Consider the following 21,307-nt stretch of genomic DNA (forward strand, 5'->3'; position numbering starts at 1 on the left):
ATCACCCAAGTGCAAGTGAATAATATTTTAAAACTTGCTGCCCCCACCCAGGTACCCTGAAAGCAGATTTATAAAATACTTTCTTGAGGAAAAGCACTTTTCCAGACCTTCCTAGGGATCAAAACCTGTGCTGTGAAGAAAGGCTGAAGGAGTTGGGATGGTTCAGGTGGAGAAGAGAAGGCTCCAGGGAGACCTTCTTGCAGCCTTTCAATACATAACAGGGGCTTATAAGAAAGATGGAGAAAGACTTTTTTACCAGGGCCTGTAGTGACAAGGGGCAATGGTTTTAAACTGGAAGAGGGTAGATTGCAGATAAGGAAGAAATTTTTTACGATGAGTGTGGTGAGACCCTGGAACAGGATTCCCAGAGAAGTTGTGGATGTCCTGTCATTGGATGTGTTCAGGGCCAGGTTGGATGGTGCTTGGAGCAACCTGATCTAGTGCAACATAGAATCATAGACTCATTTAGGTTGGAAAAGACCTTCAAGATCATCGAGTCCAACCATTAACCATGCCCACTAAACCATGTCCTGAAGTACCCTGTCCACTCGCTTTTTGAATATCTCCAGGGATGGTGACTCAACCACTTCCCTGCGCAGCCTATTCCAATGTCTGACAACCCTCTCAGTAAAGAAATTTTTCCTAATATTCAACCTAAATCTCCCTTGCCGCAACTTGAGACCATTTCCTCTCGGCCTATCTCCAGCCACCTGACAGAAGAGACCAGCACCCACCTCACTACAACCCCCCTTCAGGTAGTTGTAGAGAGCGATAAGGTCTCCCCTCAGCCTCCTCTTCTCCAGACTAAACAGCCCCAGCTCCCTCAGCTGCTCCTCATAAGACTTGTGCTCCAGGCCCCTCACCAACTTGGTTGCCCTTCTCTGGACACGCTCCAGCACCTCAATGTCTTTCCTGTAGTGAGGGGTCCAAAACTGAACACAGGACTCAAGGTGCGGCCTCACCAGTGCCGAATACAGGGGGACGATCACCTCCCTGCTCCTGCTGGCCACACTATTTCTGATGCAGGCCAGGATGCTGTTGGCCTTCTTGGCCACCTGGGCACACTGCTGGCTCATCTTCAGCTGGATGTCAACCAGCACCCCCAGGTCCTTTTCTGCCTGGCAGCTTTCCAGCCACTCTTCCCCAAGCCTGTAGCGCTGCATGGGGTTGCCATGACTGAAGAGCAGGACCCGGCACTTGGCCTTGTTGAACCCCCATGGCAGGGGGTTGGAACTAGGTGATCTTTGAAGGTCCCTTCCAACCCAAGCAGTTCTGTGATTCTATGAACTGAAAATCCTCTGAGACTTGGCTGACCGAGCAGCCGATCAGCTTCTCGTGCTGGGTTTGTTTTCAAGCGTTCCATGACCTCGAGGACAGTGTTTTCTCTGGCAGGTGACACTGGGGACGAGGAGGTGTCCAGACGCCCAGCTCTGCCTCGTGGCTCTGCTGCCTCCAGTTGCCTCCGGGAACTCCCCTGGGGCCTGCTCTGGGACGATGGTGGTGGACTGTGACGGGCTGAGGGGACAAAGCCAGTGGAGGAGAGTGGACATTTGCATCTATCCTTCAGAGACATCTCGTTCAAAACCTGACGGCCTGACCTTCGTGACCGCGCCCACCCCGCCAGCAGCGGGACCCCGGTGCACCCACCCATCGCCCTGCCGTCAAGAGAGCCCCCAGCTGTGGAAAATAAACCATGCGTAAAACCTTTCAGGGGTTCCGTCAAAGGCAGGCTATCGTTCTATGTCAAAACGACTGCTTTTTTTGCAGGCTGCAGGTCTGTTTCCTGACGGGAGTCCGGAGAGCGCATCTCCCCGGGCCTCCCCTCGCCCCCGGCCGTGTCTGCCGGCAGGCGGCTGTACATTCGCCTCAGGTGTGGGCAGGACCGCGGCGAACGCGGGACGTCGCCGCAGGGGCGGGGGACAACTGCCCTTCCTTCCCCGGGGTCGCCGGGCCGAGACGACCCCCTCCGGCCCGCCTCGGCCCCTCAGGCGGGGCCGGCCGCCCCCCGCCCGGCCGGCCCGCCATGATGTCAGCCGAGAGGAGGCGGGGGCGGAGGAGGGAGCCGCCGGCCAAATATAGCGGCGCTTCCTGGGCGGCGGGCCGCGCCCGGGCCCTCCCTCCTGCCGCAGTCAATGAGGAGGCAGCGGCCGCGGCGGAGCGCCGCACTCGCCGGGGGCAGCGCGGCGGGGCGGGGCGGGGGGCGCCGCGGCGGCGGCATGGCGGGGCGCTGAGGGAGCGCGGCAGCGAGGGGCGGCGGCGCGCCCCGGCACCCGGCCCCGCCGCGGCATGGGCAGCCGCGGGGTCGTGCGATGAGCGCTCCCCCGGCGGCTCCCCCCCGCGCGAATATGGGCACAGCCGTGTCCAAAAGGAAGACGCTGAGGAACGAGGCCATGTCGTCGGTGGCGGCCAAAGTGAGGTGGGTGCCGGGGGAGCGGGCCCCGCCGGCGGCGCCTCAGGGAGCCCCCGCGGTGCTGGGGACCCTGCCCGCGGGGCGCCGAGCTGGGGGGGAAGGCCCCGAGCCCCTCGGGACGAGCCAAGGCGGCCGGCTGCGGGCAGGACCCCCGGGCTTGTCACCCAGGGCCGGAGCGGCGGCCGTGCAGGGCCGTCGGGGCGGGGTGCTCTTCCCCCCCCCCGGGGCTCAGGAATGGCAGCCTGGGGTAGGAGGGCTTGGAGGGGCCCTGGCACGCACCCACAGGACACCGCCGGTGAGTCCCCCTCGCTGGCTGCTGCGGTGCCCCCCAGAAGCAGCCACCCGCTTGCAGCCGGCTGGTGGCTGAGGGGCACCGTGCTCCCCCCCCTCGCACACAGTGGACCCTCAGCCTTTGGAGAGGTGATTTGTCTCCAAAGGTGTCCCCGCTTCTTGCTGCCGGCCCGGCTAATATCATCCGCAGGTTTTATTTGCTGGGGAGGCAAGGAGCGGGTCAGAAGTGGATTTGTCAGGGCTGGATCTTTCTAATCTTCGAGAACTGGAGGTGCGGGCAGTTTGCTCGCTGGTTTCTTATCAGCTGAAATGCCATCTGTGTGTCTGAGGGCAAAGTCAGCAGCTTTCTTTAACGGGTATCGCTCCTTTGAATGGAAAACCTACTGCGTGGAAATCTGGCCCCACCACATCTGCCCTCTCTGGCAGTGTCCCAAGCTGCTACCTTGACCAGTTAAAAGGTTTGGGTTCCATATTGTGCCTGTCATGTTTTTATATTGCTTGTCCTACAGTGCAGCATTTCACTTACTGTCTCGTCTCAGTGCTTATTAGTATCAAACATGGGAGATCCTAGAAAATGTATTTGCTGCGTGGTTGTACTTAGGTTTAAAAAGCTATTGCAGATGAGCTTTGCTACAGTGCCCTTTGCCCAGAGAGATGGGAACAACCCTTCTCCCACGCTGCAGTGCAAGTGTCATGGCAATCGTCCGGTGACTATTTGGGGGCATTGGCGCAGCTTTTTAGGGGCTCTTACAGCACGGTTGTGTAAAGGGGTAGGTCTGTCAGTGTCTCTGCCACATCTAGACTAGCTCTTTGCTGCTGAAAAAAATGGGAAGAAATAAACTTTTCAGCTGCATTATATAATGCTTCCTTTGTGTTAGACAAAATTGCATTAGAATAACCTGGAGTCATGTGTAGGACTCGATCCGTGCTGCTGAGAGATCTCAGTCACCTCTCTGTGACTGTAACTCAGCATTACGGCATCTCTGCTGTGCTGGGAGGAAAGGTAGTCTTACGGTTTGAAGTGAAGAGATCCAAAGATGTCTATATATTGCTGTCTGTTTACGTTGTAAAGAAATTCATCCTTCAAAGTCTGCAGTGCCTCTGGAGAAAGCTGTCCGGGCAGAGCCTGGAACTTTTCCCCGCATTATGATGCTCCCTGTTCATAACCAGTAACGAAAACATGAGCGCTCTCGATGGTGTTCAAAGACCTGGAAGTGGGATTCTTTCTGGCAGATGTCAGCCAGGTGGTTACACAGAAATGACACAAAATGCACCATAACTGTTGTAATGGGGTTCTGGGAGTAGGATTAGACAGCGAGTCACACAAACAACATATTCAGTAGTCGGTAGGATTTCAAATGGTAGTGTGGGTGTTTGGGAGCGACTAATGTCGAGCTCTGAGGTGTCCCTTGGCGGTGTGAATTGTGGTGGTTTGACCAGAAAAGTTAGCTGAGTGGACTTGGGCTGGGGAACATAAAGTCCTTGAAGAGTGTCTAGTCACATAGACCATGGCACAGGACAGGTGCTCTTATGTGTCTTGCTGTTCATGCCCTGTGCTAGAAATGCCTAATCGAAAAAGTCTTTGGGGAGGACAGAGAACTTGTTAAGGAACTCCCTGCATTGCCTCTTTGCATGGAGAAGGTGCTGGTGGGGACAAGCCTCCATCCTGCCAATCCAAGCTCATCTCAGTCCCTGCCTCGTGTAGTCTCTGCCACCCTTAGAATTTCTACAGCAGTGATGACCCACCTGCCGAAAGGTTTCCTCAGACCACGTCACACACAGCTCCTCTGCTCTGCCCTGGGTCATCCTCCATGTGTCCCACATGTCCTTATCTTCCTTATCTACAGTGAGGATGCTGCAGGACAGTAGATAAGGCTACAGAGATAGACTATTTTGACCTTCCCAAGGCAGGTGGGGACTTGGATCACCTGTGTGGGTAGCACTGCTGCAATGATCAGGTCCCCTGTGGTTTCGTGTAGGCAGCTGTGGGATCCTGTTCTCCTGCTGCAGGAGGAGATGCCCTGGGATTGTTTCTCTGCACCTCCTGAGCTCTGCCCTGTTCGTATTTCTCCTGACTTTTCTTTTTGAGAGAAAAATTATCTCCTCAAATTCGCTGCAAGTCCAAGTGGCCACTGATGTATATGTATTATATGTGTCTGGAGTATGTGTGTGTGCATTTGACTGTCTTACTGAGCAGGGAGCATCATTTGCTTGTTGTCGTGAGTAATGTGATCTAAGCAGAAGGTGCAAGCTCCCTAGATTCTTAAATTAAAATCTCTGCAGAGCGACTCAGGGGAGTCTCCTGTCCCAGGAGAATTAATTAAGCTCCATGCAGTTTGTTGTGTGCTAGGTCTTTTAAATAGCTTCTTACAAAATAATGGCATAGTTGGCCTGTGCTAGCATTGTTGAGAGCATCCACGATGCTGCCAACTTTGGTCTCTGTAGTCTTGTCTTCTCCTGAGAGAGTTGCAGTGAACTGTACGCTGATTCTGTGTACGGCACCTGGGAAGTGACTGTGGCTCAGTGCTGTTGCTTTGATCAAATCTGAAATGCTTGTATGCGAGAACTCGCTGTCATACTGTGTTTCCTTCCTGTGTGCGCTTTTTTGCCTTGCAGCTCCTGGGGCACAAGTGCTGAAGGCAGGGATGGTGCAGTTGTCCTTGAGTCATGACCTTGGTGCTGCCCCTCTGCTGACAGCTCCTAGGCTGCTGCGGTTTGGGCTTGTGCAGGTTCTTTTCGGGGTCCTGGCCTGTATGGTGTCTGACACACGCTCCTTGGCTTCCTTAGTATACTTTCAAGGGCATAGATGAACCAAAGCCTTTAGAAATGGGCTCTCTTTGTCCTTGCTGCCGTGACACCTACAGAACAATACTGGCACCCCAAATGTGGAAATAAAGTAAGTTTTTTCCTGCAGCTCTGCTTTGTATTATTCTGGCATACAGCTTTTCTTTGGGAGCGTGTGATAGTGTGAGCAAACAGACATGAGACTTTTGGGTGTTCCAGAACCATCTCTCCTTACTATAGTTAGCACAAGAAATATTTGAGTCTAGAGTGTAGTTCATCTTACTCAATTTCAGGACTTTGGCATCTAGTCCAAAATACCCCACAGAGAGAGAAGAATTTGGTCTTGCTCCCTCTCTACTGACTAGAGAGGGCTAGAGAGTGGGCTTAAACGAGGCCACAAAGCATTAATTGCTGCGAAAGGGTAAATGTTGCACTGACAAAATGCTGAGGTACTTGAGTGTGTTCATTATCCCAGGTTTATTACTGCGTGAGCAATTTTTGGCTTAGATTAGGGTTCTTCATGGAGTCTAGATTCCTTTTTTCTGCTTGTGAATTTTCCTGTGAGTGGTATGAACTCTGTCATGCTTTGATTACCTTGTTCTTTTATCTTTTTCCTGCTCTGTCTTCTCTCCTCCTGTCCAAGTTTTGTGACTATAAATTCCTACAAGACTGGGGGGTCTTTGATTTTAAGACCCATTGCTGACATCCGATTTCCCTTTCTTGAGAGTGAGAATTTAGAACTTTAAGATGTAAAATTAAAATTTTCCAGCTACCATCTCCCTATATAGATATTTCAGAAAACTAATTTTTGTCAGGGTATTGTTACTATTAGGTTTCAACAACGTAGGTGTCAACAGTCTTTAATGACTGAGCTGTTAAGTACGGATATGCTGGAGGTGTTCCCCTCTCTGCTTGGTGACAAGAGTAGGATTGCTGCTGTAGGAGGACCTAGGTCCTGATGATGCAGGAGGTCTCTTCTCCTGTTTTCCTGAGATGCAGCACTGTCATGTGCTGTCACAACAGATTCCTGCTGCAACTCCTCTGGGCAGTACTTCTGAAGGAACACAAGAAGGTGGTGGGTGTTCTTTATTTTTCTATGTAACACTCCTGAATAGTCCAGGTTTTGCTTAGCTTGTTGCTATGCTTTAAATGGAGTTATCTCAGGTCTTTCATGTATCTCTGAGTGTTTCAATACACATTTCTTCACTCAATTCAGTGTGAGTTTGGTGGATTGCATAAATTTGTGTGCATCAATTTCTCATAGCTGCTAGTGTATATCAAGGCCCATTTTATCCTGTTGATGTGATTATTTCAGAGACGTGAAGGCTATTCCATGCTCATCGCGTTGTAATTGAGATCTTCGTTATTTGGCGACTTTCCTCCTTGTAGCAAATGTACGTCTAGACCGTCTATGCTTCTTCGCAAAATCTCAGTTTCTCTTCCAGACCTGAGTCCAGCTTTGACATCTAATGCATGGTGAGTACTGAAAAATGCCCTCAGAAGAGTGGCTGCCTTTGCTGCCTGTATTATGCTACCCCATCTCACCCTCTGCACTCTTGAAGTCATTCTGATGGAGAAGCTGCCAGAGAAGACGGTGGTGTTTTCTCTGAGGCAATGGCAGTCTTGTCTTTACTGGTTAGACTCAGTAGTGCAGCGTACCAAGGCTATGGTCCCTGGTTGATGTCCTTTTGTTAAATCAAGCTGTGCTGACTGTGTAACTTGCAGGTCTGATCTGCCACTAAAATGAAAACCTCTCTCTAGATGAGTCAGGGCTAAACTTGTCATGTCATTAGCTGATTACCTCTCAGTACTACCTGTTCATTTGTACGCAGCTTTTGTGGTGTCATACACTCAGGGTTATAGCTCATCGGCCTGTGTATCTGTAAAGCACCTTGTACTTCATCTCATTTATGTGAAACAAGTTTTCTTTTTTATCTCTTGCTAGTTATTAAATTATCCTGAGGTGTCTCTGCTCTGAGCCCAGTTGAAGGGTTTTCTGTCCAGTGTCATCAGGCAGCTTGATGGGACTTGAACTACATTGGCTGTGATAGTGGAGGCAAAACTGAGCTGAGAGAAAAGTACGATTGTGTGACTTGTATTAATACAGTGCGTTGATAAAAGAAATAGAAAAGAATGGGATGAATAAAGCAGCTACCATGTTTGAATTTTGCTCTGACTTTATTTTGATCAAGTCAGCAGGTAGCCAGGAAGAGGGGGTAAACGGCACGTTAACGATACAGGCAGATGCTGGTAAACTGGGGTGACTGTGAGCACAGTGAGGGCAGAGAAGGAACATAAAAGGCTTGGCAAGGGGAGACTAGGCATAAGGAACTAGCATGGCCAGCAGAGTCCCCTTGGCAAAGGGCACATGCAGACATCTGTGGGAGATCAGCTGAGGCACAGCCAAGGAGAAAGCCGATGGCACTTGGGAAGCAGGAATGTAGAAGGGAACCACTGAGATAATAGGCAAAAAAATTAGTCTGAAGTTTGCAGTGTAATTGGCTGGAAAACCCCCGTCGCACATTGTGCTGTGCAGGCGTCATTGCCTTATTAGCTGTCGCTAGATAACTGTGATCAAGCAGCCACATTCATTTGCTCTTAGCTTGGCCTGCAGCATCTGAGAGCAGTGAAAGTGGAATGTTAGTGACAGAACTGCAGGTTCAGCCTGGGCTGGGCAGCAAAGTTTTTGAGTAGCTCTGTGCTCCTCGACTGTGCTTCTGACCTCCAAGGAGAGGTTTGGGTATCGCCTGTTCTCTGGGAGCTCCAGCACTTGGGATTTTACCCTCCTACCTCATTTGCTTGGGGAAACAGGAGAGTGAGGCTAGAGACACTGCAGCACCTTTAAACTCAGGCTTTTATTCTGAGTGACAGTATTTTCTCCACGGAACAAGGTGGGATGGAGGGTGGCAGTGCTTCTCTCTAGCTCCATGTTAGCCATTTGCAGTGTGGGACTTAGGAAGTGCTTGGTACTGATTTTTTGAGCCTGTGGTTTGCAAGCTAAGGATGAAGGATTGGTTCAGATTTTAGGGCAGACAGATCAGCTTCGGGCATTGGCAGAGATATGAATGGAGAGAATGAGATGCGCTAACATGCTCTTGAAGCTTTTAAACTAGTTACAGACTGAATTTTATCATCATATTTAAGCATTTTTTGTGTAAATCACCATGTTCTCTCACTGATAATTTACCTGAGAACTTGCTGCTTGTTATTTTTTTCTACATGGAATGACTGCTGATGCACAAGAGAAGCTTCAGAGTCTTTCCCAAGGGTCTAAGTGCCCTGTTTGTGAACAGTGTTGATGATGATGCCTTGCAAGGACAGGCGTTTTCATGGGAAGCCTTGGAGTCCCAGAATTCTTGGTAGAAGAGATCTTGGAAGTCTTAAGCCCAGTCATCTGCTCAAAGCAGGGCTGTCGCCAGTGCTACGTGAGATTGGCCATAGCTTTGGCTGAGCCTTAACCACCTCTAAGATGGAGTGCAGGAGTAGCTCAGTGGTGCTCTTGCAGCTGCATAGCCTGATGTTAGAATCATAGAGTCATTTAGGTTGGAAGAGACCCATTTAAGGTCATCGAGTCCAACTATAAACCTAATACTGCCAAGTCTACCACTAAACCATGTTCCTAAGTGCTGCATTTACATGTCTTTTAAATACCTCCAGGGATGGTGACTCAACCACTTCCCTGAAGTTGTCACAGTCCAGCTCCCAACTTTACATTTGTGTGTTGCCACAGGACCAAGTCCTGCTTTTTTGCTCAGACAGAAAGTTAGTGGGTGCAAGGAACATTCATGAGGCGCTTGCCCTCCTGTATGGATGAACCATGATGGCCATCCCTTTGTTCTTTGTAGTGGGGATTGCATGCTAATTGTACATATGACATGTACAATTGTCATGTTCATGTACAGGTGGTCTGCCTGACCATCTCTGGGGGTGCTTAGGCATTGAGGAAGACAGTTTTGGCAACTGCCACCCTAGGCTAGTGTCTACAGGTACAGTCTGGTACTAGACAGGCAAGAATCTGGAAACGGAAAAAACCTCAGGACTGTATGTTAGCCTGTAATGATGCAGAAGGTTAAACCTTGGTTCTTGCACAGTTCCAGCTGCGCTGCTCCAAAGCATTTTGCATTTGACTGTGCTGAAATTTAGTCCCAGGGAGATTAAATTACTCTTTGTTCATCATTCATATCGATCCCCTGTTGCTGGCTGTGGATGACAAATGGACTTCTCACTCCTTCCAGCTCCAGTCGCTCTGGGAGGTACATTGTAGCTTTGCTAATCTTTTCCCCTTTGGGAGGAGGTGTGTAAAAGCAGTGGGGGAAAATCCTGGCTACACAAGTTGCGATGTGCTGCTGCATGGGGTAGCAAAGTGGAAGGTTGTTTTGGAGGTCAAAGCCATTTTCCACTTAGGTTTTTAATGGCTGTTATGAGTGTAGCCTTTTGTGGCAGCTTGAGCTGGAGAGGGATGTTCTGAGGTTGAGCACCTCTGAAGGAGGGCAGCGGACATGATGCCTTGGTATGGAGAGTCTTCCCTGTTGCAGCAAGTCTTTGTGTCCTCCCCCAAGACATGCTGGTGTACTTGCACGCTGAGAGTGCTTGGGTGCTGGGTTTTGTTGGCTTGGCTTGCCAAGGTGGTGGGTGGGTGGCTGTTTTGTCTCACTGTTTGCGAACCTCCGCCCTGGACTGTCCATTGGCAAATATCAGCCTGATTGTGATGCTGCAGACCTGGAAAAGATTGTTCTACAAACCTGGGGAAAATGGATGGCTGGGGAAAAACGTATTAACTCTCTCGAGTCACAGGTCTGTTGGGTACAGGAGAACAAGCACACCAGCAGGATGTTACAAATGTCCTGGCAATAGGATACTGGAGACTGTATTTACTATATACCAGGGAATGCATGACTTGACCAAGGATTCCTTTCCTGTGTGGGTTGCAAGCAGAAAGCTTTTCCCTGGTTGGAATATTCATAGGTTTGCTCTCTTATGTAGGCCTTGATGTGTGATAAGGGTTGAGCTCACCCTGCCTGGTTGATTCTTAATATATTTCAGTCATCCCTGGGACCTGAATCCATCAGAGAACCGGGAACTGCTTTTGTGGGGCGTCATGGGGGTCTCAAATAAGGTTGTCCAGTAATCCAAATACTGACACAGCTGGTGCTTGAGAACTTAGGGTTAAGGTAGGTAAAATGGGTATTAGCATTAACGTCTAAGCTGTGGTTGCTCACAGATAGGAGTATTTAGAACCAAAGTAGAAGGCTGCAGTGATAGTTGGGACTGAGTTGGAAATACCTTCTTCCCTGGGCTGCCAGAAAGGGTTTAACTTAGGGTGGTTAGAGACAGTGGTCCAGTTCCTACGTGCATCACAGAAAAAAGGCCAAGTTTAATGCAGGTGCATTTCAATTTTTTTTTTATTTTTTTTTTCGTTTTTACAGAGAAGCTAAAGACTAAGACAGTCCTGGGCTTGTAGTCCAACTCTGTTTTCCCCTTTGGCCAGGGGAAAACTGAGGTGTGTTAACCAAGAAAAGCCCACTGCTATTGCAGCATGTTTAAATTGGTGTCACCTGAAGTTGAGGGAAAGGCAGCTGCAGGAAAACAGCAGTATATTGATATTGAACTGTTCCTTCTTTCCTTGGCCTTTAACCATTGCCCATCTCTTTCTTTCTCTCCTTTGCTGCTTTCTGTGATGCTTGGATATGCAGAGCGGCAAGGGCTTTTGGAGAATATCTTTCACAAAACCATCCTGAAGGCAGAAACGGCTCAGGTAAGAGAATTGACATGCCTTGTTTATATGCATATGTGCATGCACCTATTTATTAATAGGCCTTAAAATGAAAGTGTATTTATCATAAAGGGTTAGTGTGAGATCTCTGCAGCAGAGAGGCAGGAGGAGTCACCCTCTAGGTCTGTGAAGCCCTTGAGGAGAAAAGGCAGTTTGGTGACTCGAGGGTTGGGTGGGCTGTGGGAAGAAGTTCAGTTTAGTGGACAAGTGCCCTGTCATAAATTCACCCCTAGAGCTGATGTCCCTGAAAGATGTTTCAACTGGGAAGTGAAAGACTGCACTGCACAAGGCTTCTGCACTGGTTTGTCACTCCTACGTCTTGCTTTCATTGGGGAATAAAAAAGGGTGAATTATAGTGTGTTAACTGATGTGCTTAGTCTACGTGCAGCAATCTGTCTTTGCTGGCAAAGGTAACATCTGGATTTATTCCCAGGGTTTGCTTCAAAGGGGGTTAAAATGAGATTTGCCTTGTCTAGTTGAGGACACCAGCATGTGCTAGCTAGTAGAACATAATATAGAGTGAAGTTATCATTTTATGTAAATTGTGAGTGTGTGTGTTTAAACCTCTACAGGCAGGGAATGCCTCTTGCTAAAAGAGCAAGCCCAGTTACACTAGTCTTTGACAGCCAGTTGAATGAGTCCCTGCCTTTTTTTCTTGGATCTGTTCTAATGACCTTCAAGTTGTCCTTGGCTGAATTGTGCTAACTTTGTGAATGGGAGGGCTTTAAAACAATATACTGCAGTTTTCTTTGATTTTTTTTTTTTTTCAGGCATGAGAAACTCCAGTGACACATTACTTACAATACTTGGTGGTAGGAAGGAAAGGGTAGAAAAAGGCTGGAGTTTAATGCAGCTGAGATGAAGCATCTGTGAGGCAGAGGGAAGGAAAGGGTTGGACAGACAGTGCAGAGATAGGCCGGGCAGGTCTGAGGAGGCTTCCTAGAATGGCAAAAGCATCCTTTATCATGGCCATTTTTGCAGCTGCTTCTGTCAGCTGGAGTCTTTGCTGGTCCTTTTCTCCAGTCCCCCACCCCAGTTTCCAACAGGGAGAAGTGTTGTCTCCTGCTCACTTTGTAGTGCCCTCATAGTACCTGTGGGGTCCCATTCAGGCCAGATAGAGAATCTCTGATGGTAATGAGGGGAAACGGCAGATCTGCTCAGGTGTCTGAGACCTGGGGAACCCTGGTCAAAGCCTCTATGAGGCACACTTACAAAGCTGTTGTTTTACTCAGCCTTATGGGTGTTTCTAGTTGCTCGTTCCTCTCTGACTGTAGATGAGAATGTGGAAATGGAGCTAATGTGACTCCTGGATAATGCCCTGCTGTCGGGCTCCCCAGACCAGCACTTAAACCCTCTCTGTGCTTGTGACGTATCTGTAAGCTCTCCAGGGAAGCCTTCTCATACCCATTGCCCCCTTGGTGTATCAGGCTTGAGACTGTATTTGAACCCAAGTGAATTTCGTTGGCACAGATAAGAATCAAGCAGCGAGAGGTGCACAATCATTATGGGATTCTTAAGTATTGACTTGGAAATAATGAAAGATCCCTAGAAATGACTCTAAATGTTTATAGAAGAGGAAAAAAAAGAATCATCATTTTTTAAGCCATCTTTTGAAATTCTGCAGTGTATAATTTAACACAGTACATAACATTTCTTTATAAATAACCATGGTAGGAAGGTTGCTGTCCTACAAAAATGTTGAGAGTACAAAATTTGGCTCCCTTTTGTTTGTCCCAGTAGTCCAATAACAGAGAAGTCAAGTCTTTCCTTCCTGCAGAAATTCTGTATATCTCAGTATCGCTTTTGCAAGTTTCTGAATGCTTCACCTTTGGCTCAGCAGAGCACTTAAGCTGTATGGTTAGCTTTCATTCAGTGACTCCAGCAAAACAAAGGATGGGCCTCTTCTACATAAGTTGAAGATGTAGCATATATAGAAGTACCTGAATCTGCTCCAACTCATCAGCTTGGCTGAAAAGAGCAGGGAGAGGCAGTGTTATGGCCAGTGTTATGGTACAAGCCCACCAGCATCCTGTAGTTAAATTCCAACTTGCGTGTGTTGGTGGCCAAGGTCCAGAAAGCTCAGCACACTGAAGAGTTGAGTCCTCGGTGTATATATGTCTCTGTTCGTAGCACTCTGGGCTTTCACATGAGTGTCTTTACGTGGTGGGATAGGCCTGCTTTCCACTGTAATAACACTAACTGTATATGTGGATGCTCCCTGCACTGCCAGCAGACTGCAGCTGGAATTAAGACTCTAGCCTAAATGTGAGTGGAAGGAGGCAGGCCTTGACTTCAGTAGTTTATAGTCCAGAAAAAAAAGGTTTAAGAAAGGTTTAAAGTCATTAATGAATGCAGTGAGGGGAAAGGGTAGTTGTCTTTGAAGAGCAGGAAGGTGGCGGAGCCATCAGTAGGACAGTGGAGGCCTAAATGGAGGAGGGAAGGGGACGATCCTCCTCTTCTGCATATCCAGGAGCTAGAGCCCTCCTCTCTCCCTGCAGAGGACAATCCTCATGCAGAAAATTAGGTGGGTGTGAATCTTTGGGATGCCAGTTCTTTTGCTGCTTTACCTGGTAATTCAACTCCTCTGCAGAAGGGTGGAGCTCTGTAACTCCCCAGGCAGACACAGGAGAACCACCATCTGGATGGAGTTGCCAAATGTGCAGAGACTGCCCCAACTTACTCAATTTCTGCTGCACTTGTTCTCTGAGGATTGTTTGACTTCTGATTTTGGTTTGACTTTTTTTATCTTTAAGAGTCCCTCGACTCCAAGGAAAGGAGGTGGTATGACTGCTTTTGCATCCCACCTCTTATTTCACATGCCACAACTGATCAAAGAGCTTATTCTTTGGTGGTAGCTTTCACACACCAGAATCTATTTCTGGTGGCTTCTCTGGAGAGCTTGTGTGTATGTGTGTGGCAGAATGGCTTTAAGAAATTGGGGAGTGGTAATGAACTACAGAGGGATTGTATATCATCAGGATGGGCCAGCTGCCATGTCCGAGCATTTTAATGAGGGGTGAGTTATTTGCAAGGCTTTGTTTACCTTCTGTTTCAATAAAATTGCAGTCTATCCATGCTCTGCTTCCTTCACTAGGGCAGTGGGTATGGAATTGAACATTGCCAGGAGGTGAAGAGGATTGCAGAGTACTGCAGGGTGTATACATAGCAAGAAGAAGGTGAGGTGAGGGAGGGAGGGTATTTGTTATTGGTTACACCTTTGATTCTTCCTGATGCGAGGCCTGAGAATTTCATGGCTCAGAAATACTGTGTGACTATTCCTATGCAACTCTTCGAGGTCTTATTCTGGAGGAGGTTTTTCCGGGTGACTTGGGAGGTACTCTCCTCTATTGCTTGTCTTGGAGTGCTCTGACCATGTCCTGTGAGGTTACAGCAGGGATGATGGCAATACAGATTTTTCTTCTCTTTGTTTCCCTTTTGGAACAGGGAAGCTGCCTGGTGATGGGGTATAAGTTGTTGGCAGGAGATGAAGGGATTGTCCCCTTGGAATCACTCAGATATTTTTTTTTTTTTCTCCTGATCTAGAAGATATTCTGAGGAATTAGAAAAAAGGGAGGGTTGGACTCTGCTGCAGCTGATAGGATGTAGATCTGTGAAGGGATCTGGTGCTGAGATGGTAATATGTCTCCTGCTCTCTTCCTGCCTCTGTTCATTGCTGGCATATTCATGCATGCTGAAGGTCTGGGAAGATTCCCAAGAAGAGCACTCTCCCAGGTTCAGCATTCATTCTGACTGCAAGGCTGTTGCCAGAGTCCTTGCTGACACTCGTAGCTTTCTGGTACCTTCCAAAGACTTTGTCTTGTCTGTGGCATGCTTTTAGTGTAGGAGTGGGTGTCACTTGGGACAGATCTAGAAGAAAGATAGGGAAAAGGATTGAAATGTTGTGAAAGGGAAGTGTAAAAAGGCTGCAGAGAGCAAAATGCAGAAAAAATAATCACTCAGAGTCTCACCAGTGTTTGTGGAATAAAGAGTTTTGGACATTCCCAGAGTCCCCTTCTCCCAGCTTAGATGTCAGAGGCCCCACACTGAGATACTGCTTTAGATTTCTTTATCTCCATGTACTGGAACTATGAGAGGAAAAAAGATACCGAGGGCATGGGGCAGTGAAATTAAAAATGACACCAAGTGGAGCATTTGAGAAATTTCCTCTTCTCTCAGGGAGCAGTGGTACACCCTGGTGAGATGGGATTCAGACACAAGGATCGTTTGCTGAGGAAAGGAAGGGGGTTATGCTGGTTTTTTTCCTGATACTTCTTTATCAGGCAGTTTCTGTTTTGCTCAGTTGGGTTATTTGGAGGGCAGCTGCTGCTGCCGCTGGAGCCCTGTAGGATGCAGCACTGGTCTGCCTGCTGCAGGCTGGCTGCTCTGGGGAAGCTGCACATGAAAGCCTCTGGGAGCAAGAGAGAGGGAAAGATCCCAGCAAGTATAAGGTGTGCTTGGTGCTGCAGAGTTGGTGGGCCTTGGACCAGAACTGCCTAGCTGGTTTTGACCCAAATTCGCTGTGGATATTGCAGAAACAGCATGGCTACTCTGACTGGTTTGCATCAGTACAAACTAAAGGGGATAGTTACCTGAAAGTGGAAGAAGCTTCTTTTTAAGCTCAAAAGAAGTCGTCTTCGCTTCTTTCCTTTGTTGTTGCATGATGTTTCAGCTGTCAGCGAAAACACTGAGTTCATAAGGACAAGAGGGCACCTGTGAGCTTCCCCAAGCCAAATAGCAATGGGTAGTAGTGGCAGTAGTGGCTTCTGCTGCTTCAGAAGAGGAGGTGTGTGTGTGGAGGGCAGCAGCCGTGCAACAGAGGAGATTCCTAACACTGCCAGGAACTGACATGGGGCTTGAGAAACTCCAGCCTGAGACTTTGCAGGTGCTTCAGTCCAAGCAAGTGACCCATGAACTGTGTTTTTTATGAAGCCATGAAGTAAGGCTGCAGCTATACAGTGCTTTAAAAGGGACCTTCAATTTGCCGGTGTTCAGACTGTGGAGCTGCCAGTGGAGCCTGATTCAGGGTAAGCACCGAGTCTGCCTTTTTCTCTAGATGATGTTCCTCTGTCCCCAGGATGGACCCCAGCAGCGCACCTGGTGTGGGAGCAGGGGGTGTACTGTCACACTGGCCCAGCTCTGTCAGTGTATCTTGTGCTGACGTGGTGTGGCTGGCCTTGAGCAATGGAGGTGGACTTTCTAGAGACAGCCCATGCTCCAGAAGGGTTTGTAGGCAGCTTGAGTTCAGGGCAGAGCAGGGATGTGAAATCTCATCTCTGAGGGTTTCAGGCTGCTTCCATGTTCGGCCAGCACAGGTATGGTGTGGGTGTATCATAAAACTTGTGGTGGAATATGATGTTTGCTTATAAAGTGAATAAAAACGTAGGTCACAGTGTTACCATGGAAATGTTAAGGCCGGTGGTGGAGCTGCCACTTGCTCCTTTGGGTCTTGTCTCACAATAACAATTTCATCTATTCACATTAACGTTACAGGCCAGACTAAAAGGTTACTCATCTATGAGGCACAATGTCAACAGCATCTTCAGTTTGTTTGTTTCCTAGGCCCATTTCAGCACAGATGACTAATTGGAACCATTTTGTCATAGTTAAGTGACCTTCTGTTTTCTCAGAGCAGGTCCCTTACTGAAGCAGCCCTTGTCTTTTCTCTGTGCCTTTGCAGAGAAGTGTCTGACATTCCATCCTTGGGAGCGGTAGGGTCAGGCACCCGATAAAGTCACAGCAGGGCTCACTTGGTCAGGCTTTGGGTAACCCCATAGCGAACATTGTGCATGTCGTTTGCTCACTTGACTCTGAAGCTACTGCGCAGCTGAAATGCCACTGTGACCTTTTTTTAATTGCTGTATCCCTGTTTTTATATCCCTGCCTCATGCTTCAATATTTTGAACAAATGTCCTGGTTTTTACTATGCCTATTTCTTGACTATGTTTCAACCCTGCAGACCAGTGAGGTCGGCTGCCAGCCTGTCTCTGAAGGCAGGAGCCCTGTGCTGGTGGGGTCACGTTGCAGTACATTAGCGTTGGGAAGGACAGAGCTGACGTGGTAGGGAGCTTTGCACTGTGGCTCTGACGCATGCTCAGAGAGGGAGCAGAGGAGAACAGGACCTGACAGCCTCTTAGTACACCTGAGGGGCAGTGGCAGGCATACAGGAGGTCTCAGAATTGAACTTGCAAGAGAAACTGCTCAGCTGTGCTGTTTGAAAAGATGTTACTGTTTTTGCAATGCCCTGGGCTCTAGCCAGTACAGCTGTCCGCTCTCCTCATTGAGGATATCACCTGGACTCCTACTGATGTAAAATAAAAAAAGCATTAGCTTCATTTCTACTGCTACGAACAATGCTGCAAGTCCATATGCTGTAAACCTAAAATCTTCCCATTCATCTTCAGTGGCCAAGACAGTTCTTTCTTTTAAAGTTGGTACTATAAACATCAGGTCCAGAGAGGTCCAGCTGAACTGGAGCAAGGAAGAGAGAATTCTTTTTCTGAAATTTATTTTTTTGAGATGACAGATGTTTTTTTAATAGGGTTTATCTGGATTCCCCTTTGCCACTTTGCTTCTGATGCTGGAGCTGAGGTTTTAAATCTAAGGTGCTTTAATCATCAGTTTTGCTGCTAAATACAGTAATAAATTTGGGACTTTTTTTTTTTTAAGCTTCTGTCTATGCCTTGTGGCTATATTCTGCCTTGATTTATAAACTTCTCATCCCATGGGGTTACAAGGCAGTCTGCATCAGATACAAGTTTGGCTCAATGAGTCCCTCCACTATTGTGAATGGGCATCAGTCAGCTGAGGCTTATCCCAGCATGTTGCCTCCTCTAGAGAAACTGTTGTGACAGTGAAAGAAAATGTGGAAGTCCTTTCACAGTTAGTTACCTGGGTCAAAGGAGGTGCTCAAGTTAGAGTTACTGAATGAGAAAGGTGGTATTGTAAGTACCTAATAGTAAGAAATGCCTTATTATCAGGAACTACATGTACCAAGATTGTGGATTCTTTCTTTCCCAAGATACCGCAAATTAACCAGTACAGATTACTATTGCTGTTGGTGGTCATGTCTTTGGTGATATGCATGCCCTAACGACTGTGTTGAGCAGTGCTGCATGGAAGGTGAAGAAAGAAATATCAGAGGAGCAAGTGAAGCCAAAGAGACGTGTTCAAGTAAATAACAAGGGGGGGCGAGAAGTGGATTGGCCCTCGGGACTAGACTGTCAAGCCCCCAGGTTCTGGACAGGTTGTTAGACTTAGCCCAGGTAGACAGGGAAGTGATGAAAATTGGATGTTTCTGTTACCAATAGACACATGATCTGCAGATCAAGTACATTGGTCCTCTTCCCTTCATCTTGCTGTTAAGTATCTCAGGCACCATAAATCCATGTAGAGCACAAACCTAGAGGAAAAGAAATCTGAGGAACCTGATTTGTCTGCTCCAAGGTGGCTTTGCAGCTGTGTGAGACAAAGGTGTTGCTGGTGGAAGCAAGTGGGAGAGCAGAGTTATTACCAGGTCAGCTTCATTGGAGTGGCTGGAGAGGAGGACACTGTGCCAGGCTTCCCAAGTCACGCTGTCCTGGGCTGGCGTGGCAATTTGATGGAGCAGCTGGTTGTGGGAGAGATGGCAAGAGCAATGTGAAAATGAATAGAAATGGAGCAGCAGTAACCAGGCAGAGGGTGTTAACAGCAGTCTGCTTCAGCTGACTCTTAGAAGGCAATTCCAGTTATTGCTGAAGTCCCCTGTTACTGTTTCTCGGTTCTCTTCACTGAATGTCCCTGTGGCTCAGACTTAATTCAGCATTGATTTCTGGACCAGCTTGACTTCTCTCCTAGCAGAAGCAAACTATTAACGTAAAATGCCACAGTGGAAGCAGGTGCGGTGCTTTGGCACCTGAATCTAGTTCACTGCGAGCACAGACAAGGGAACTGGTCACTGGTAACGTCTCAGGGCTGCTGGTGTACGTGAACGCAGATGTGTGTGAATGCTAGCGCAGACTTGTTCCCTGAAATGGTGCAAGATCGTTTTTGGAGCCAGTAATTCATTATGATGGATGGCTGAATCTCTTTTCGTTCCATACTATTTTTTTTCTGTATTTAAATTCTTTATTAACCAGAAATCTTGAATAAAGCTTCACATTCCCTTTGCATATGAAGTTGCTTCTCGACTGTGTAGTTACTGACAGTGATATATTGAATGAAAAGAAAGAATTATCCAATTCTTTGACAAAGAGAAAGCATATTGGTGTGGTGGCAGACCTTTGTAGTGTAGACCATGAAAACTCCTAGATAAGTACAAGTGAAAACACCTTGAGTAAGGGACAAGTAAGATAGGAAGAAAGGATTATCCTTGCATTTTGCATGCTATATCAGACAGGTAGTTTATGTCAAATATATCCAGGCAAGAATTGTAACCCTGCCATGATTTCAGTAAAAAATTGACTATTACTTGAAACCAGTGATGTCCCACTTACATGTCTGTACATTTTATGGGGCTGAATAGACCTCAGTGCTTATAAAACAGAGACCAGAATTGGTCTCTCTGCACTTGTGTTTATCAGCATTTTCAGACATACTATACTTTGGGCATTTCATTTTTCCATTTACCCACAGATACCAGAGTTCAGAAATTCTCAGATCTTTGAATTGTGGCATTGTCAGCGTGTGAGGAAAGGTGCACAATCCTGTGTGTTTGCTCTAATGAGGCTATACGTCTTCCATAGAAGTATTCATTTCAGGAGGAACAGGGGCAGCCATCAGCCACTATTTTGTGGTGTCTTAAGAAATATGTAGCATCATTGTGCCCACACAGCTTGGTAAGTTTGACAAGTTGAGACAAGTGCTTAGAACTGCCCTTTGGTTTTAATTTAAAAAATGGTGTGCTTGGCACTATTAGCCAGCACAGATCTTGGCAGGTCTTGAAGAGTCATTTGGTGGTGTTTTCCCAAGACATGCCCACTCTAGAGCACAGTTAGTCTTGGAACTGGAGAGAGTCTGAGTTGCTGGAAAGCAAATGTGGTGGCCTGCTGCCTCCTGAGGGGTGACAAGTGGTTGGAGAGACTTTGGCGCCTGTGAACAGTTTCTGCACTGGGTGGTCCATGACACTGTATCCTGCAGCTGGTAGGACTTGGGGGACAAGCTGTTGAATGACAGCTGGTGGAGCAGCTTCTTCCACTTGAATTGCTTGTAGTTGTTCTGGTGATGGCTGGTGTTGTCCATCAGGCTTTCCTCCTGGAAGAGGTGCACATGTCCACGCTGTCTCTGTGCAGGAGACTGTGGGTGAACTAGACCACTGCCTGCCTTTCACATTTTACCTGGACAGTATCAGTGAGGTGCATGACTCCTCACTACACCTAGGCACATGTTTTGGACTTCATGTGAAGTCTGGAAAGACAGCATCAGCTATAGATTCAAGAGGCATAGCTCTTTCTTTAGGACTCCTGCGGGCAGCTCCTCTTGGTCAGCTCAAGGAGTCACACAGCTGCCAGCTACAGTATCCAGAGATTGTGAGGCCTCACTAGGAGACAAATGAAATGAACCTGACTTGTGTCACCCTAAATGGTCCTGACAGTCAGCTCTTGAGCAGAGTGGCCAGAGATGTATTTATCTCCTAGTGGTGCTGGAGGAAGCTGTATCTCAAGCAGAAAAATGAGCTAAGGGTGACATGCTTTATCAGTACCCACTCAATTCAGTTCAGTCTCAGAGCAGGGGGAGAGGCCCTGGGCAACATAAGCACAGTCCAGGGTGATGTTTGGATTCAAAAGGTGCAAGTGTACATCCTCAGCTTGGGAGGGCTCTTTTCAGAGTGACACAAGAGCACTTCATAGGAGGCAGAATGTGGCAGTAGTAAAAGGTCCATGTTGCACACATACAACATCAGGCTCGTCCTGAGATAGGTCTCTTCCTCCTTCATCCCTTCATGGCCAGCTACAAGGTAGCCAAGCCTCACATTCTTGCCAAGTTCTTCCAGTTCATGACTCAGTAGCTAAAGGAAAGATGTTCGTTAAATATCTAATGAAGTAAAGGCTTGGGTTTGCTTTCTGCCTCTGTTT

General features: G+C 47.8%; 1 protein-coding gene across 6 annotated transcripts in view; it reads left to right on the forward strand.

The window, feature by feature from the left end:
* Positions 1 to 2,149: 2,149 nt before the first annotated feature.
* The window catches only part of NSMF (NMDA receptor synaptonuclear signaling and neuronal migration factor), a 54,176-nt gene continuing 35,018 nt past the window's right edge, over positions 2,150 to 21,307 (forward strand). For 4 of the 6 annotated variants that reach the window (XM_075056167.1, XM_075056169.1, XM_075056168.1 and 1 more), the window contains exons 1-2: positions 2,150 to 2,416; positions 11,179 to 11,240. In XM_075056167.1, the coding sequence (XP_074912268.1) occupies positions 2,310 to 2,416; positions 11,179 to 11,240 (169 nt within the window). In that variant the 5' untranslated portion in view covers positions 2,150 to 2,309. Of the gene's footprint in view, positions 2,417 to 6,800; positions 6,962 to 11,178; positions 11,241 to 21,307 lie in introns of all 6 variants that reach the window. The other 2 variants (XM_075056171.1, XM_075056172.1) reach the window with 2 other exon arrangements.

Source organism: Buteo buteo, chromosome 23 (assembly GCF_964188355.1).
Source record: "Buteo buteo chromosome 23, bButBut1.hap1.1, whole genome shotgun sequence".
Taxonomy (NCBI): Eukaryota; Metazoa; Chordata; class Aves; order Accipitriformes; family Accipitridae; genus Buteo; species Buteo buteo.